Source organism: Chaetodon auriga, chromosome 24 (assembly GCF_051107435.1).
Source record: "Chaetodon auriga isolate fChaAug3 chromosome 24, fChaAug3.hap1, whole genome shotgun sequence".
NCBI classification, from domain to species: domain Eukaryota; kingdom Metazoa; phylum Chordata; class Actinopteri; order Chaetodontiformes; family Chaetodontidae; genus Chaetodon; species Chaetodon auriga.
In genome coordinates, this window is record NC_135097.1 from 13658658 (window position 1) to 13678373 (window position 19716).

Here is a 19716-nt window from a genome sequence, read left to right on the forward strand (position 1 = left end):
GATGAGGCATCGCAGCTTCATTGTTTCATTATAATGAGAGAGAAGAAGGTGAGGAAGCAGGAAAGGGGATTCAGGGCCAAAGGGACATCTATCACTTGGAAGAGGAAATTGGACGAGGACAAGACGTGGTGTTTGTACCTGAATTTGAAACTGGCGAGGTTTCATCCTATATTATTCTAATTAGAGTGATCAACTCAACAGCTGTTGGTGGATGTCTTACAGGATGAATGTTTGCTGGCACAAGACTTAAAGGAGGTTTGATGTATCAGAAATGAATGTGTGAAAATAATGTAAGCCCTTAGCAATGTCTGAACCAGCAGGATGAAGGAGGATGGTATGAAAATGTGTGTTTATTTTGCTGGTTGGATTTAACCTCCTTTTTTTGAGGACCTGCCTGGAAACCCCACAAGGACTCCTGCAGGTCCCTCGGCCACAGTTTGAGCACCAGTGGTGCGTAAGTAAGCTCTCATTGGGCAGGGTCAAGCCTGGTTCACACTGATGGAGGGGGTTGAGCACTGACACGCACCCTCCCCTCCCCAAGGATGTAATTGGAGCAGACAGCAGTTGGCCAGGCCTGCCTGACTGACAGACAACAACAGTCCAAAGTGAGCAAAGCAAAAGTTACGCTGAAGACTTCCAGTGAGCTGCACTGGAAAAGAAAAAGAAGAAAAAGAAGATTTTAAAGAACTTAATCAACTGAGGATCTGTTTTCCAGAGGAGAGACGGTTCAGGTTTTGGGGGTCGCCATGAAAAGCCTGGATCTGCTCCTGCTGGCATGTTGCTTGTGCAGCCTGAGCACATTGGCAGGTAAGACACAAGCTGACACAGTATGCATGTGACAGGGCTGTGTACTTACTTCTTATGTGTATACTACAGTAATGCCACATGTAGAAGGTCACATGGAGCAAAAAAGAACCTTCCAGAATAACACTGGAAGAAATAATATAGCAGTAGCACCGTGTCTCCAGGACATGGCGTACATTCTTAAAGTCATATTAGAATTGAATAGAATCAATATTAAAATTCAATTTCTGTCATCCTGATTAAGTTCTGTGTCACAGCAAACACACTGAATATATTGCTGGTAAGAACACAGTCAAGACAAGTCAGCATAAAGTCCAGTAAGTAAACACACCACAGACACACTGTGGGGATTGCTAAGCAGTGACAGCAGAGCCTGGAGCTGAATGCTAACATGCTCATGTTCAGCAGGCAATGTTTACCTGGTTAGCATGCTAACATTTGCTAATTAGCCGTTAGCAGAAAGTGCAGCTGATATGCAGCTCTGTCTCACTTACAGTCCTCATATTAAAAAAAAACAATACAGGACAGCAGTGTCTTCATGGTATTGTTTAACCCTTTTCCCCCTTTTTTACTTATTTTTTTAATTCTTATTCATATTTATATAGTAGCACCTTGGACCCACAACATATCCTTCAGCTGTGTGCTATGTGTATGGTTGAATGACAATAAACGAACCTGAAGTTGAAGAAGGCCGATGGAAGAAAATAGAGAATAAACAAGGTAACTCCGAATAGAAAAGGAGCGTTTTCTCTAAGGAAAAGACTTGTGTTACTGCAGACAGCTGTTATAAACTTAAATAAATATCAGAGACACAAAAGCCATGAACAATCATTGTCAAACATCCATTTCTGCAGAGAAATCAATGCGTTTTTTTTGTCGTCAGGCAGTTGATTTGATAACTGACCACTGGTTTCTGGATAAAAAGAGCACTCAACCCGACTTCTTTGGTGCTTTTATCAAAGTGAGTTCCAAATGCTGTCAGTTATGTTCACTGCAGGCATCCTTCACACGCTCAAAATTAGCCTTTGACATGGTCTTACCTCACCTGATCCCACTGGTTTTGATCGTCTCTTAAGCCTGAACTGGGAAAAGAGAAGAAAATGCTACATTGCAGCCTTGTACAACCACCTCCCATGCAGCCTCCCCCATCAGCAGCCATGCTTCCCTGTGCCTGGCTAATAGGGGTGCCTTGCTGGGTGATCGTTGTCATTTATTCCTGTCAGGTCAGATCCTGCCGGGGCCACGGCTGTGCCAAACGTGATGAATGCTGCATCGCCAGAGCTGCTGATTATAAATGCTTCTAACCTTCCAACACTGAGGAGCAAATAGGTGGAAGTAAAACTCAAAATGCGGTGGAATGTAAGCATTCAGGTTTTGGAGGGTTCACACTTTTACAAGCTGTTGTGAGACACATAGTAACTGCTACTGGATAACAATACGGTCTGCAGGCAATACACAGGCACTAAGGTCTAAAAGGTATTTATTAAATGGAGTTTTATAGCTTTTATATATGTTTATATATGTTACAGTACTATTAAGTGTTCAGGACATACATTTCTTACAGCTATGTCTGTATTATTTTCAGTGTTACTGGATAATATATTAGTCCTGAAGTTGCTTTTTTTTTGTAATAAAACTCACCAGATCTATTTTTTTACTGATGTCTCTGCAACCAGTTCACACATATGTTGGCACATAGTATCCTACAAGGAAAAAGTCAGTGGCTGTAATCAATATTATGCACTAAGTTCTACATCAAAATAACGAAATGATAAAGAAAACGCACATGTGTTTAATTTGGCCATCGATCGCTTCAGCACATTGTTGCCCCTTTGCAACAAGTCAAACTCTGCCCAGTTTTATCCTGTTACCAAGTCACTGAAACTCCTCCAAAAGCCACTGGTCCTCCCTCTCTCTCTCTCTCTCTCTCTCTCTCTCTCTCTCTCTCCCAACACTCATTTGAGTTGAACCTGTTGCTTCCTCTGTGGGGTTTGCAGTCAGTGTGAGTGGGTGGTGAAGCAGAAGGTGGGACTCCGTCTTGTTAGGAAAGACCAGGAGGATGTTTCATTGATTGTGTTGGTTTGAATATCTCTTTCTCTTTTAATCCCCTAATGTAGCTACAACTAGTCTGGATATCTCCTGCTGGGCAGCACATCCTCATATAATAACTAATTCTGGAAAGCATCCACTCGCTGTGCACTATTGACTCAGCCCCTGAGCTCGAGGGTTTATTGGTTCTCACATTTGAATGCACAACACACCTTGCCTGCCAGTCAGTTCGGCCCCCACTTGTCACCAGTGTGATGGGTTTTTGCACACAGCACCCGGCAGAAACTTTAGTTAAAAGTGTTTGGGTTCATTTTATGAATTTTAAACTGTGAGAGAGACAGGCAGTGGATGACAGAAATGTGAATTGGTTTGCAATAAAGAACTTGAACTTAAAGAATAGTGGCTACTAATGGCAGCCTAATTTGGCTGGGTTTCCCATAATCCTCTATTAACAGAATCAAAACGATCAATCATCTCGAAAGCTGATGCCATAACTGAACCTGTCATATAAGCCCTAAATCTGTCTGTCATACAGGTGGGTCTGATGTGGAGAAGGCTCTGATGAAAACGCTCTTTACCAATTACAACCTCAAGGTGCGGCCAGCAGCCAGCCCAGAAAAGAGGGTGGTGGTCCGTGTGGGTATGGTCCTCTCCTCCTTCGTTGGACTGGTGAGACCCCAACACATATAATTTCATATATACAGTGCATGCACAACCAGAATATAACAATATCACTGATGCATGTTTGTCTCATACATGAATATGCAGGTCATGGTGTTGAAGATAGTATGCAAACTTAGCCTTACTCACCACAAAAAAAAGGCTTCGAAACAGGATATTGTACCATATGCAGATTAGTTTGCTTGAGAGCTTTTTCATGTGACAGTCAGGACATGAAACCTCACCTGCATCTCTGTGCTTCTCCTCTCTTATTACTTGACAGCTTCGATACTGTAACGTACCCAAAAACTGCCTCAGGGACAGCTCTTCTAAATACATATTTAAAAATCAGATTCCCACAGACAGATGTCTCTGCAAAGGTTTAAAGCACAGTGGTTGCTCTGCATGCTGAGAGACCACCTACAGCACAGCCCTATAGTCACACACGACAGGATAATGGCAAAATGTAGAGCAGAGAGTTTTTAATCCAAGACTGTGAATGTATCTGAGAATCGTCTGGTTCAGAATTCAGTGCTTGCTGGCCCGCTGAGCTTCTGTTGTGAAGTACTGCTGGCAAATAGTGTTTGAGCAGCATCACTGACGGGGCTTCTGCCTGCGTGCCTGCATGAAAAGATAGCAACACACACACACAGTGTCGCATGTACATACACATCTACAGCGAGTGTGCTCCTTACACCTCCACTCAAGGTCAGTCTTACTCTGGAGAGGAAGTCACATGGGGCCCTAAAGTTCTGGAGTGGAATGATCTTGAATACTGACCCACTTGGACGCTCAGCCCCCGTCTGCCCAGAACTAGTCAGCTCGATAACAGCAGAGTTATTATTAACATTCCCCCCCAGAGAGACGTCCTGAGGCGAAGTCAAACACTTACAGGAAGCATGAGTAAGTGACAGGTCAGTGATGAGATCGGTGTTTGTGTGTGTGTGCGTGTATGTGAGAGAGAGAGATGGTTTAAGTCAACCTGCCTCTACCCCACCCACCCCCTCCCTCTCCCTGTCCCAGCTGTCTCCCTGACATTCCTCCCAGCGTTTTAAATAGCAGGCCCGGCTCAGAGAAGCTCCACCTTCCTGCTGGATAGACAATCACACACACACATACACACACACACACACACACATGCATCTTTACCAAAGCCTGCATCATGAACTCTGTCCTGGAAGTAGCCGGTGTGTGTGTGTGTACATTGCAGTCAAACCAGCCAGCATCTCAAATGACTGTCAGCTGTTTTGTGTGCTGGTTTGGAGCTAATATCAACAAGTACAGGCTGTATTTCCAGCACCAGGACTCTTGATGTGATCTGTGTCATCGGCCCTCTTGTACGAGCACGGTGCAGTGTGATCACTGGAGCTCGGGTTCCATTTAAAAAGCGTCAGCTCATTTACCCAATTTGTTCTGATTGTCTTTGATGTAACAATGGAGCACGCTTCTACAGCAAAGCAATACTGCCAGTAATCTAGCTAATGCATTGTCAGTGGGTTCAGTCCAAGTTCTTAAAACTGATTTTAAACAAAGCCTTACAAATAAGACTAGACAGTAGCAGCCAAAAGGCCGCGCTGGACAGTGTCGTCGGATGACTTTTTAAAGGGCCGTTCTCCTTCCATCCATCTCACTGAAAGTTGTATCTTGGTGTAAAATGCTTGTGCGCATCAGACTTCATAAAACAGGTGGCAGATTTTGCTCTCTAATAACCAATCATTGGATTAGTGTGCGAAGTTGGGGCTGATGTCCCTCGTGCTCATGATGGTCATTAATTAAGGCAAAATAAGTTTTAAAATCCATCAGTGATGCAGCCCGCGAGAGAGGAGAAAACAATCTTCCTTGCTGTAATAAAGCGTTTAATTCACGGCTGCTCTGAATGAAGCCCTGAGCGACATTAACATAAAAGTCACTTATGTTTAGATGACAGAAAGGCATCACTTTAGCAAGCAGATGAAGGCAGTGTGTTTGACACACAAAACAGGATTCGACGTCTTATAATTGTGGTAATCCCGACCCTTTCTGCGCTACATTCCAAACAGGTGTGCAGCTCCTTAGCTGGCAAGTTGCCCGTGTTGTCAGAGTGTTGCGTGTCTATGAATGTGAAGCACCAATAACACACACTTTTTAATATTTCTGTTTCAGAATATGAAAAACGAAGAAATGAGCACCGTTGTTGTCATGAACCTGGTAAGTGTGTTCATGCGTCAGGAGTTTCGGGGCTAAATTGCAAGACTCCCCCAGCACCCACTGAATGATCTGCCAGCAGGCTCTCAAACAGGAAGTTGCATGAAGTGGAATGCCTCCACACAGTCTTCATTAACACACAGGCCTGAAACTGTGGAGCTTCTCACTGTCTCACATTATTTTGACCGACTCATCCGTGACTCCAGCTCCAATGAAAGTAAGCGTATTAGCATAAGACCTCCTTCTTCGTGTACAGCTCAGTGCCAATACACAAATAACCAAGTGGGAACACTTGGAGTAGTTATAATAATACAGACTATATGCAAAATGAAAAATTATGCAAATCATGTTTTGTTATGCAAGGACAAACGCACAGAGGAATCGTCCCCGTGGAATCTAATTTCAGCGGCGGAAAAATGAAAAATAAACTGATGAAATGACAAATTGGTTACATTTGTAAATGCAAAGTTTCTCCCTTCTATCATTTCCCTCTTGTCTCCTGCCCTTTTCATGTGCTCGTGTGTGATTTCCAGCATCAACAAACAACAAGATCTTTTTCACATTTTTCAAACAGGAATGGACAGATCATCGGTTGGTATGGACCCCCAAGGAACATGATGGGATTGAGGTGTTGCGTATCCCCTCGGGGAAGGTTTGGCTGCCTGACATTGTCCTCATCAATAAGTAAGCACGAGCACTGCACTCACGTTGACATGAATTAATCAAAACCACAGAGCTGGGCGGTGAAACCGTTTGGCCGCTGTCCTCCGTGTTTTAGATTTTTAGTTTGTTTTCCGCGATGGTTCCTTCCTTGGCCCTAAGGGGCGTTTAGTTTTGACCCTCCTGTAGATGTTGATGAGGCTGCTCCTTGTGTGACAGATTTTCTATGTGCATATAAAGACATATTTAGTAACAAATAATAAAAATAAAACATTGGCTGAAGTGGCAGCAGATTGTGTGTGGTGTGATGGAGCCAAAACAGCTGCACCCAGTGGATATATAGTACAGTACAGGACTTATATAATGGAAAAACTCTATATCACAGTATTAAATTAGAAAATTTAGATACTTCGAACAGTGACTGTAGTCTTTTTTTTCTTTTTCTTCTCACACATATACCCTCCCATTACCACCGCTGTAAATATCCCCACTGCTCCATTCATCAACACTTTATAGGCAATTAAGCAGCACGGCTCCCTGAAAACTGAAATGATGGCACCGCTCAGCAGCTTCGGCCCAGGAGGCGCTCACTTGGAACCGCACAAATATGTACATACACACCAATGCAAAAGCGTGCGCACCCTCCTCTCTGTGTGCATGATCAATGCTGGTCATTTCAGCGGCGGCGGCACCTTCACGGACACGCAGTTTTAGGAGGACCCCCTTTAAGGGCACGAGCTTAAATTAGCGGAGCCATAAAAACCAAATGCAGGCTCCTGACAGACGGTTAAATCTGTGTCTAATTGACTTGATGTCTTTGTTGTGTACAGTGTTATGAGCTTAACGGCCAAAACAGCTCTGTATACATCCAGCATTAGTGCTGCACTTAGACGTGTCCTGTGAAATGTGGCGAGTTCCTCCATTTCATCCGTGCCAATTAAAATGTTTTAGTGGGGTCTTGCAGTACGGGACTGCAGCCAAATGTTGATGCACTCTATAGCTGTGGTGAGAGAATGGAAGGAGCAGCGTGACTGCAATAATCAGACATATGAGATATAGTTAGGCAGATGTTACTCGCTCTGAGCATAGCTGTTTCATATTTGATCTAAATCTCTGTTTGCAGTAATGACGGGGTGTTTGACGTGGCCCTGCACGTCCATGTTCAGGCTTATAGTAATGGCAGAGTCACTTGGACTCCGCCTGCGCTCTACTGCAGCTCATGTGGAGTGAAGGTGAGCATCCACACACACACAAACTTACGCTACTCCTATGCTTTCCATGCATTTCCTTTTAAGCTCGCTCCACCTCCTCCTCCTCCTCTCTGGCTCCTGTCACATCCCTCTTTGTTCCTGCGTCCAGGTAACATATTTCCCGTTCGACTGGCAGAACTGCACCATGCAGTTCCGCTCCTACACGTACGACGCGACCGAGATCGACGTGCAGTACGCGCTGGACTCAAGAGGCAACGAGATCAGGGAGATTCAACTGGACGAATCTTTCAGTGGTGAGAATCTGATGGGTGGGGGGGGGGGGGCATGAGAGGACGGACAGATGGAGCAGTGCAGGGAATGTGAAGGCTTTTAGGAAGGAAGGGAAACACTTGATGACACAGAACACAATTTTTAGATCAGTGAACAAATGAATGCAGTAGAATATCGTGTTTAAGCATCTTTAAGCAGTCTAAGCAGTTTTTAGAGAATAAAGGAAAAGACATTAAAGGTAGTAACATCTGCACAGTAAATGATATTGTAGTCGTACTGAGGGGGATACATTCCCCTGAATGACACAGTGAATTACTCCTCCACTCTATTTAATATTCCCTCATGAGGCACTTTATGCTTGCTTTTGCTAAATATTTGAACCATAGTCACAGGAGTGTTTTTGCATGTTGTTGCACTTTTGTTTGGACCCTCTTGTTTTTTTGCAGAGTTGTACTTTGTGTTGTGCATCGTTTTGCTGATCTCAATTCTTCAAATGTGAACGTTCGTCCAGAGGGCGGCGAGTGGCACATCAGACACAGGCCGAGCAGGAAGAACATGAACGATGATCACTATGAGGACATGACCTTCTACCTGATCATCGAGAGGAAGCCTCTGTACTACGTGTTGAACATCATCCTTCCCTGCATCCTCATCACCATCATCGCCATCTTTAACTTCTACCTGCCTCCTGATGCAGGTAATCATAATACATACATCAATTCATAAATCCTATGTGTGACAAAGGTTATCAGAAAATGGCCCAGAGGTAAGAGGTGAAGCTCGTTAGCCTTTATGTACCCCCAGATGGTCTGAGATCAGCTGCAGATCGCCACGTTCACCAGCCAACTTCACTACTGGAGGAGAATCGTGCTCATTTTAACATTTCCACACTCAACTATGGAGATGCAACAGTGACCATAACACAATATATGACAGCATACGAACATGACACATGGGACACTCCAAAAAAAAGTGGTGACTGGTATTAGAGTTCCTCCTTTAGCCTATTTTTAAAGGCTGACTTCAAAATGACATTTATAAGGCTAATTTAATACATAAATTTTGTTTATTCTAACTTACTGGAAATAGATAAATTAATTAAATACAAGATATGAGGCTTTGCTGCTTCTGAAACATCATTTAGATCACTATGATGGTAGATATTCTGTAGAATTAAACAGTAAAAAGAGCAAATGAAAAAGAAGTTTTTTACAGACTTCTTGGTGGCTCATCAAAAACATGTGGGGAATATGGACACGTGACTCTCAGCATAGCGAAAAATCCTGCCCACGGCCCTGAAGGTGGCATCTGTGTACGCGGAGCTTCCTCCTTTTCCTGCCCCTCTGATTTTTAAATCTTTCACCCTCTGCTTGAGGGACCTCTCAAGGTCTGTTCACAATCTGCAGACGTGCACGCTTGCTCATAAAGTATGATCCTCCCCTCTGACTCAGAGACAAGTCAAGGACATTAAAGTGGTAATCTCTGAAAAACATTTTCTGTCACAACGCCACGCTGCACGTCCCACAGATCACCTGTCAGCCAAGACTCTGACACGCTGAAGTTTGCGGCGATGCAGTGTGATGAAGTGAGTGAGTTACTCTCTGTGGAAGCATGCACTCCTCTAATGCACATCAATTTCTCATTACCTACCAACTCTAACCAATCTGAGGTAAACACAGCTTGTAAGTGACCAGTGAATACACCTGGGAGGCCGCGCTCTATCGGCCAATCAGCTTCACTTAGAGTGGGAGATGAATTTTCCATTAGAGTCATTACTGATGAATTACATGGACCAGCTGCTGCTAAAATAGTAGATCTCAGTCCGCTGAAGGGGGAACAAACCTTGTCCTGGTAAAACTAGATGAGTCGTAGCAGGCTGTGATTGTTATTTTTGTCAACAAGAATAAATATTGAATGTCAGCTTCTATGAAAATTAACCGATATAAGATCTTCTCCACATTAAGTACTTTGTATTCCTTTTTTTTCCCCTTCCAGGAGAGAAGATGGGTCTGTCGATCAATGTGTTGCTCACCCTCACTGTATTCCTGCTGCTGCTGGCTGATAAGATCCCAGAGACGTCACTGGGCGTCCCCATCATCGTCAACTACATCATGTTCACCATGATCCTGGTCACATTTTCTGTCATCCTCAGTGTGGTTGTCCTCAACCTGCACCACCGCTCACCCAACACCCACCAGATGCCCATGTGGGTCCGCAAGGTGAGGTCCCTGAGTCCAAAAGATCAGACATCCAAAGCCTGGGTGCAGATTTCTAAAACAGCAAAACGCTATCTGATAGAAAAAGAAAGCTGGCTTTCTCTTGTTCGAGGCTTCGGGAGGATACCAGCTACTGTATCATAAAGATGAGGGTAATATCTTCAATGTTGAGGCTTTCATTTTCTCAGCAGCCTGCATCAAAGAGAGGCCTGGTGTGTGATGTCAAAGGGATATCATCAGGAAACAAGCCATTCTCAGCATGTCCTGAATAAAGTCAGATATGTTTCTGAGATGTGGGCACACATCTGAGGGTGTGACTTTACTAAAAAACGGATTAATTAATGAAATCCATTATGTGGGCGATCAACACCTTCATAAATGTAGTATAGTGAGGCCTTGAAATCATTCATGTAATGTTCATTTTTGTGTTAATTTGGTGCAATGGAGGCAGTTGTAGTTTATGTTCAGACTATCGGATGAAGTCCTCAACACCCTGAACGTCATGTTCTAGCATTAACCTCCATTGGTAGCTGCTGCCCTCGCTGTACATTATGTGCAGCTAATTACAGGCCTGAGCAGCAGCTCTATACTTTGCTCCAAATTATGTCACGCTTTCAGGGAACATTCACCTCCGAAAGGCTCATAGGCAGGTGATTTGCGTGGTTTAATGGAACTAAGCTGCTTGGTACTGGATTGATGAGAGAAAAGAACATAATAGGTTCTGCTTCTCTTCACTCCTACTCCTCAGACTATCAGTGTCATGAAGGGTGGAAAGGAAGGATTTGGGTACAAAACATTCATAGATGTGAAATTTGTGGATGCTCAGATACCTATTTATGTTCATCTTGTAATGCTGTATTATATATTCTCCTTAAAGCCACACTAATTAGTAGCTTTAAACAAACAATGTATGAAATGACATCACCCCAGTTTGCAGTCCCCTCAGCAGTACGGAATATTTTTGCATTTTTCAGCTCGTTGTTTTTGTTTCCTGTTATGTTGGCTCACTCTCAGCAGGACTGTTTCCAGCAGCAGACAGCTGTTTTCAGTAAAAGCAAAGTTCAGATGAAGCCCACTGTGTGGTACATGTCCAGCACCAAACAGCAGACAGAGAAAATTAGTAACTTGCTGGTGAGCCAAATATGTAAGGTTAAAAAGTGAGTGAATACTGAGCTTACTTTAATCAGTCAGCTAGAAACATAACTCCAAATGAATGCTAATGTCTCTGTCTTTACTGAATGTGTAAACATAACAATATGAACTTTACAGTGTAAGGTGTATGAATATGCATGCATGTATGATGTAGACATGCACCTCATGCTTATTGTTCTTCTGGCCCCAAGGAATGGATGTGTGTCTGTGATGAACTGATCTGAAAACGATCTTATTCTAAGTAAATATGAATCATCACTGACCAAATGTCATCTAACCATACCACTAATACAATAATTATATTCTGAAAAATGAGGGAAAAATTGACTTTTCTTCTCAGAGCATGCTTTTATTACAGTTATTAAGCTCTAATGGCACCACTTCCAAGCTGGCCATTTAGCCCTGCAATTTTTCAATTTAATCTTCATATCTAAGCCAATCAGCAGGAATTTGATCGAAGCGGGAAAAAAGTCCCACATTTTGAGACACGTTTTTGTTTCCGTTTGTGTCCAAAATCTGGTACATGTTGCAGAGACATTGTGCAGTTATTTCCATGAGACATTCCTCACCTCATGGCCTTTGCAGTGCAACTGACGGGAGGCCAGAGAGGTTGATGCTGACACAGCGAATCTATTGTCAGGAAACATACAGATGTCAATAACATCTCCCCTCAGCAGCTGTAGAGTCACAGTAAAGGACAAAATCAAATGTCCACAAGACATACAAGCATACAGCCTCACACGTGAGCACAGCCATCTACGCTGCTGCAGCTGAGGTGAAGGACTCATCGAGCAGGTGCAGTGAAGGTGCCTGTCGCTGGGTTCTAGATGTTGCCAGCGTTGAAAATGACCTTTTGTAAGTGTGTCAAATGGTTCATATGTATCTCCACCAAGGTGACAGACAAGGCAACTTTGGTCCCACGGCCTGAGTCTGGGTGGCAAGTGCAGCCTTGAAAGCTTTCAGTTCCTCCCTCTGCTCAGCCACCACGTTTCTCAGCTCCTTCAGCTCAGCCTCAATGTCGCTCTGGATGCTGTGATCTGCATGTAAAGCCAGATCTGCCCACATAGGCAGAGCAGCTCTCCAGGGTGCAGTTTACTATACTCCCGGCTCATGAAATGCCTTGATGTGTGAAATCTAACAGATGTCACATGGATGGGTTCAGGTGTACGTTGTTTTTTTAATTACACAGACACTGAAGCATTTCCTGGATCCAATTATTTTTGATCAGGTGTCATAAGTGGAATATTCCAGCGCAGAAGCAACGGAGTGCGCCAGGAAATAGTTTGGCTAACCATTAATTAATCAGATGAAGTGGTTTGGCTTCGCGATCACATCTGGATGGTTTTACCTGCAACCAAATCATCCTTAAGTATACTAACTAAAATATTATTACTAATACTGATCATGTCGCTGTGTGTGGCTCACCGGTCAGCTGACAGATTGGTCTATGGGAAGTACTGACAGGTGTCGCTGTGTGCTGGGAGACTGCAGAATAGACAGAAAAGCTGGAGGAGGTTACGTAAGAATATCGGTGTATTTGATTTGGAATGGAGGCAAAGTCACTGTTTTTCTTTGAAACCATAAAACAGGTCAAGCTGCTTCACCTCACATTATAATCTCCATTGTAGCTGCAGCATACAGTGTGATCCTTGCCAGTGGGCTTTTATTGACATCCATGTGTCAATACAGGCAAGAGCCGTTTCCAAAGACGGATATCCCTACGCTTCAAAGAACAGATAAAAGAGCCATTTACAGAGGCAAACAGCATTTATGATATTGATCTAGACTAACATTTGCCCCTATTATTTGCTGTTTTATCTTCAAGTCAAATTCCTCTGGTGTTCTTTTGATAGGCAGCGCCAAGTCTGAAAGCCAAGAATTCCCACCTGATGGGGATGTAAATATGAGATTTACTTGCTCTCTCTCAGGTTTAAGCAAACATTTAATGCTATTTAATTAGAGACATCTGGAAGATGCCCAGTCCAAGTATAGTACTTTACTGTAGAGTTCCACGCGAGCATCCAGAGTTGATGGCTTTGCTCAAGGACACCTTGAGAGTAGACGTTGAGGAATTGGAAAACATTACCCATTTGGTTTCTCCACCCACATTATTCACCAGCAACTGTTCTCAAAGGTTATCCCACTGCTCAGTTCAGCTTTTTGCCTCATTTCTCAGCCTTAATAGGCAAATACAGGTCAAGTACATACATTTCAGCTGTCCTATAAATCATGAAACGGGAATCTAAACAAACTGATTGATGGAGGTCTGGAAGAGCCAACAGGCTGCTGACTGAAAGAGGAAAGTACAGTTAAATAACCTTTCGTTTCATCAAATCAGAGGAACTGGAAGTGCAAAGCAGCTGAAACTGATTTTACTGTTTGGAGGTAACTCTCTGCTTTTCATCATGGCTTTCCTTTCAGATCTTCATCCACATGCTGCCTCCTTACCTGGGCATGCTGCGGCCAAAAGTAGAGACCCCGCTGTCCCTGGAGACCATGCCCCGACGAGAGAAAAAGATCATCACCGTCAGCAAAGCGGCTGATGAATACTTCATCCGCAAGCCGGACACCTCCTTTTTGTTCCCCAAGCCCAACAGGTGAAACCAGAGCAGTCCAGAGTCAAACTGCAGGTGTAACAATTAGGGCTTGGGAGTGCGTTTGCGTCTGCATGCATGTGAAAACCTGTGTGCATGTTTGAAGGTGTGTAAAGTAAACCAAAATAGGTTAGATAATGCTCGGAAATGAAATTCAGAAGCTTCCATATCTTTTCTTGCATTTAGCATTCATAGTTTCAGATTTAAGTCTGTATACAGGGTTATCTTTGAAGTCACCTGGCCTGCATTTCCTGTTCCCCCACAGCCTCCATTTGTCCTCTGAAATCCAGCACTCATTCTACAGAAATACAATTTATCATAGCAGTTACCACAAGTATGGAAAGACACACATTTTACTCACATCTTATCCTCCTGTATCTAAGTTGTTATCCAGAATAAGAAATCAAGGTGATGCACTGTGGTGTTTTAGGTGGTTTATTGCTTTGGTCCAGGCTGCACTAAAGGCTTTAAAGCAAGGCAAACACATTAGACATCTACTTAGAAGTCACTGTCACCTATTACATGTCCCATGTCCTATGCGTCAATGTCAATGCTCGCTGTAAAAGCTGCACTTGCCAAAATCCAGTTCTAGACATTTTTGAAGGTGTTGCAGGGAAAGAACTGATCAGAGAACAACTTTTTGAAGAAGTGAAATTTAGCTCCTCTTTTTCTGACCTTTGGTTTAGACTGTGAGAGGTGTTTGCCGTGACAGCGGTGCACTCAGATTGAAAAAGACAGAAACTTGCACTGTAGAGGTTACAGTTGTACAGAGTGCTACCCCTGCAGCCGTTGAGTGAAGAGCTGATTTAGACCACTGTTGGCCCACAGACTGTGCACTCTCTAAAACTAGCCTCTATACTGTGGACACAGGGAATGGGTGACCTCGCTCAGGTGAATTTGTTAGCATGAGGAACTGTACATCCTGGAAACCAGCTACTATGTGACATCCTTATCCAGCCAGGCTCCCTGCTGCTCTGTTAATGCACACCAAAAATCACCCCCTGTGAGAGCTGAAGTGTGTCGAGAGGGGAAGACTGGAGCCGGCAGAGAATCGTTGCTAAAACAATAATGACCCACACAAATTGACTCTGACACATTAGAGCAGGACACTGCGTGTTCAGGTGAAAGAACGGGTGACAGAAGAAGGGGGGGGGGGGGGGCCCTATTAGAACAATTTGATGAGACAGCAGTATCTCTCTTGAGCCTGCACATGCACACCTTATTAATTGGGTTTAGTGCATGTCTTGGCACCAGAGGCAGCCAGTTTTAGTTGAATTAGTCTCCTGAACAGTCATTTACTTCTTGCTGATGAAGTGTTACTTTGAGCCACATAGGAGGAAAAAGGGAAGAGGGGTTACGAGGCCACACTGTGTGTCTCTACCTCCCTCTCTTATCTCTCTCTATCTGTGGAGGCTCCACCTCTCTTAGGTCGCAGCCTCCTCACCCGCCACGCTCACAGGAGCAGCAGCGATGGCAGCGCTGCATTGTAAACCCCCAAACTGCCGCACTGAATACCAAGCAGCTCTACGCTCTGCCCTGGCTGTCCGGTTTACCCTCCATTTTCATGTTTTCCAGTGAAAAACACAGTGCCACGCTGCCCCCTGGTGGTGAGCTGTCTGACCTGCAACTCATCTTAGCTGGGTTTGTTTTTTTTGTTTTTCTTAGGATCTAAGAAAAGTATGTGAAAGAGGTGTTTCATATTTGAGGTGTTTCATAAGAAAACAGATGTTTGTCAAAAGCACAGTGCAGCTGTTCTGCAAGGAGAATAATTTCAGTTTGTCAGAGCGCAATGTTTTTTTGGGCAAGGTCATAGCAATGACCTACAGTAGATGAGTTATAAGGATTTAATTAAAGGGGAATGATGCTCAAAATTTCAAAAAAGGCAAAACGTCATCTCTGGTTAATATTGTTTAATACAACTTTTACAAACATTTTATGCTGGTACACATTGTACTCCTTTTGCAAGAAATATTGGGAAATTGGTAATCATATATCACAGCTTAAAGACCAGTATTCTGATTTCTTTTGGCCCCTGCACTCACCATTGTTGTGTGTATAAACAGTGAAGGATGTCTCCAGACAATTCAGCTGTGCACACCATAAAGTGGTTTAATCTGGCAAAAGCCTACAGAGAGACTGAAAACATGGGACTTAGCTGGACTTTGATGTTAATCGTGTCCTCAGATCTCTGCAGCAACTTTGCTGAGTACAGTGTCATCATAACTGGCAGACATGGTGGCCAAGACTAGAAAAATATGTCATAAGCTCAGAATAATGCTTTCATTTCACAGGCAATGTCATTTCTCAAGCAAGCATTTCAGCTGTGACATCCTGCAGAGAGAATCATGCTGTATCAGTACTTAAAGTTAAGTCTTAGAGCTCTGGGTCTGACGCAGCTAATGAAAGAGTCCCCGTGTCATTGCTCAAGGGCACTCTGTTCGATTGTGCATCGAAATGCAGCAGGGGAAACCAGAGCAGATAAGGTTAACGAGTAATGCTTTGAGTTTCTTCAGGAGCGGTGTGTTAAAGCTACAACACATTCAGCCGACCCCTTCAAATCCCCCTGGTTAGCAAAAGTTAAAGTTTAGCTGGATATTTGTGCATAATTGACTCTCACTGCTTGATTTCCAGCTTTATTTCTTTTCTATGATTTTAATAAAGAGTGGAAACAGAGTTGACCTACTGTTAGACCTGTTGTGAGTGACAGTGACCTTCTCCCAGCTTCCCCCAGCAACTGCTGGCACACCGTAGCTGCAGACAGTTGGTCACTGAGGGCGACAGGTAAACACAGAAACATGCACGCACACGCACACACACACACACACACACACACACACACACACACACACACACACACACAGAGGGTTTCTCAGCCAGAGCAGCCCAGTCAGCAGATGCAGAGCGGTGACTCCCACACTGGCAGAGCGAGCCCGGGGAGCTCCGCTGACCTTCTCTTTATTCCTCTCTGAATGACAGAAGAGTGCAAAGGAGACGTGCAGCCTGCCTCATAAACGCTTGACTACTTTGCAGCTTTTAATTAGCCCGGGCCGACATCTGCTCGCACGTCGCCACATTCTGCAAGCTCGTGTGTGCTTGTTTAGTTTGGATGTTGACACTTGGTGTGCACTCACTCCGTTTCTCTTGAATGGGTCCTGAGGTACTTTAGGTATATCGAATGTTGTGCATTGTTATAGATATCTCCCTGTGACATTCGTGTGTGTGTGTGTGTGTGTGTGTTGCTGTGTAGGTTTCACCCAGACGGCATGTGTACAGATCTGAGGAAGTTCATTGACGGCCCCAGCAGCTACCTCACGCTACCCGAGGAGCTCAAGTCAGCCATAGACGCCATCACATATATCGCTGAGGCTCTGCAGGCTGAGAAGGACTATGAAGCTGTGAGTTTACCTGCCTGAGCGAGTTTTAATGCTCTTCCATCTTTTTCTTTCAGACTAAGGTGGTTTCTTGGTTTCTGAACTCTGCCATTGTATCGTTTCTGTCTGTCTGTCATTTCCTGTTCCTCCACTGTTTCTCCGTCCTTATGTCCCCTCACTCATTTCCCATTCCACCTTCATCCTCTTCCACTCTGTTTCTTCCCCCCCTTTCATCCATCCGTCCTCATACAGCTGAAGGAGGACTGGCAGTACGTGGCCATGGTGGTGGACCGCATGTTCCTCTGGATCTTTGTTGTCTTCACCACAGTGGGCACCTTGGCCATCTTCGCCGATGCCAGCTTCAACCACACACCCACCGACCCCTTCAAATCCCCCTGAAGCAGTGGGACACTTGATTTTCTTGAGCTATCCTGATTTACCACCTCAGTAAACAGGGAAGAAGAGCTGTAATAAGCACTGTAATAATCTGCCAAATGATTCTCAGGGTGCAGTTTACCATCAGGCCATTGTGACAACTGAGAAACCCTTACATGTGCTCCAAGCAAGAAACTCATCTTTCCAGTGTCATCTGATGTCTCTCTTATTCATTTGCCTTTAGTATAGACAATGTCAAATGCTGAAATACATCCTGAAGACATTTCATTATTGTATCAAGCTGCAATTCCTAACACAAAATTTGAGGAATCAGGTCAATTTTTGGATGCTAAACTCGAGCAGGCGTGCATGTATCTTTAGTCCACCTACCCTTAGAGGATGGCATGTCGTTTGAGTAGCTGAGGTTTGTCAGATTGTATTGCTCTCAAGAATTAATGCAAGGTTTTGTCTGCATTCAAGCAGAATTCGCAAGTAGCTGAATGAACAACTTAAGGTTTCTCGGCTGAATGAGCAACAGTGTTCAAGTGCTTCTCATTACTGTTGCCCCAATCACATGAAAAATGGATCATGAAAACTTGCCAAACCTGTGCAAGGGCATTGATAAATTGCATGCAATGTACCAACCAAGCCAAAGTTAGCGCATGTAATCTAAGCTGCTGGAGTGTTTTTAGTGTATTAGCTACAGAAGGACTCTGGATCTGAGTGTGGATCCAGTGTTGGATATTCATATGTGCTGTTCACACATAAACACCAAGACAAAGCAGACGCTATAATGAGCAAGCTGTACGCCTTTCATTTCCCTGTGTCAGAATGTGCTGAAGTGTTGCACATGCTTTGTGGGTATTTCTGCGACCACATTAATCCTCTTTGTATTTTGGGCTCCGGTTTTGCATGGGGGGATATTCTTATGTCAGAGTGAGGAGCAGCATGCCAACTCAATTCACCAGCTGCACCAATAGCCTGTGGAATTCTCATTATATAGGAGCCCTGTGCCTCTTAATGTCTCACTTTCTCGCAGACACACACACACACACCCACCACATGTGTTTTTTGAATCTCTCACATGACAAAAACACGCAACTGCCCTTTCAATATTGCCCTTTCATTCTGTTTTCGTATTTAAATAAAGATCTGAGGGGAGGATATCAAAGGGTCCATCTGTTGTCAGAATGCTGCTGTGAGGTTTGCGACTCTTGCTCAGTCACCTGCCCGCTCTGCTATTAATAATCCTCAATAATCCTGCACACAGACACACACACACATGCTGGCACTGGTTACCGGACAGTCCCGCATGGGCTTCCCTGATATTTCTGCAGCGCGTGTGTAAATACACTCATGCGTATATGATGTGTGTGCTGAAGCATTTGATGGCTGAAAGTCTGCAGTCATCCTTGACAGCTCATTGCGACAATGGCGCCGATAATGCTTCAGTGTGATAGAGCTGGCTGCAGCATTGTTTGAACTGCACTCATTTCCATCCTCTGCTTATTATCTAACGCTTTGACCTTGCATGAAACTGTAGCGTTGATGAGACGGGCTATTTGACAGAAAACACACAGGGGCCATTTTGCCCAATGTATTTATACTGGTAGTGATGGCATGCAGGAGGGCAAGCCAGAGACATTCTCCTTCTCTCAACTCTCCACCTGGGTTTGATTTATGGCCTGCTTGTGTTCTTGCAGTGGAAACCCTGCCCAGCTCGAGAGGGAGGATCGAGAAAGGAGATAACAGAAAGTCGAGACAGGGAAGGTAATGGAAAGATGGCGACTTATCTTGCGTAACAAAATAACTTTATGACCCTTGAAATACCGACATCAACGTCATAGAAAGCAACATAAAGCATCTCAAGAAGCAGCAGGATCCAGAGTTCGCTCCGAGGCCTTCACCTCATCGATCATAACACGTGTAGTCTTCACGTCTCAGAACTTCCCTCACCATTTCTATGGCAACAACATCCATCTCTATTTTTATATCTTATTCGACATGCTTATCTTTTTCTTGCCTCAAGCTCACCTCAAACTCAATATCGGCAAGAGCGGGTTGCTCTTTTCCCCGCTCAAACTCGTGAATCCTTTAAAACCTCTCTCCATCACTATTGACAACACCTCAGTGCTCCTGCCAAGACGTTTGCTTCAGCAACTTCATCCTG

General features: G+C 44.1%; 1 protein-coding gene across 1 annotated transcript; it reads left to right on the top strand.

Moving 5' to 3' along the window:
• Positions 1-746: 746 nt before the first annotated feature.
• chrnb1 (cholinergic receptor, nicotinic, beta 1 (muscle)) lies at positions 747-18673 on the top strand. The gene is made up of 11 exons (XM_076725077.1): positions 747-807; positions 3389-3522; positions 5656-5700; positions 6272-6381; positions 7481-7589; positions 7717-7861; positions 8350-8535; positions 9834-10057; positions 13628-13803; positions 17048-17195; positions 17424-18673. Exons 1-11 carry the CDS (start codon positions 747-749, stop codon positions 17568-17570), a joined length of 1485 nt encoding a protein of 494 aa, XP_076581192.1. The 3' UTR covers positions 17571-18673.
• Positions 18674-19716: the final 1043 nt, after the last annotated feature.

What these genes read in the sequence shown, in the direction of transcription:
- chrnb1 (XM_076725077.1), top strand. Translation starts at nt 747, where the DNA reads ATGAAAAGCCTGGATCTGCTCCTGCTGGCATGTTGCTTGTGCAGCCTG. An exon ending in CCGTTGTTGTCATGAACCTG is followed by an intron (nt 5,701 to 6,271) that starts GTAAGTGTGTTC and finishes TTTTTCAAACAG; the next exon opens with GAATGGACAGATCATCGGTT. An exon ending in CTACCTGCCTCCTGATGCAG is followed by an intron (nt 8,536 to 9,833) that starts GTAATCATAATA and finishes TTCCCCTTCCAG; the next exon opens with GAGAGAAGATGGGTCTGTCG.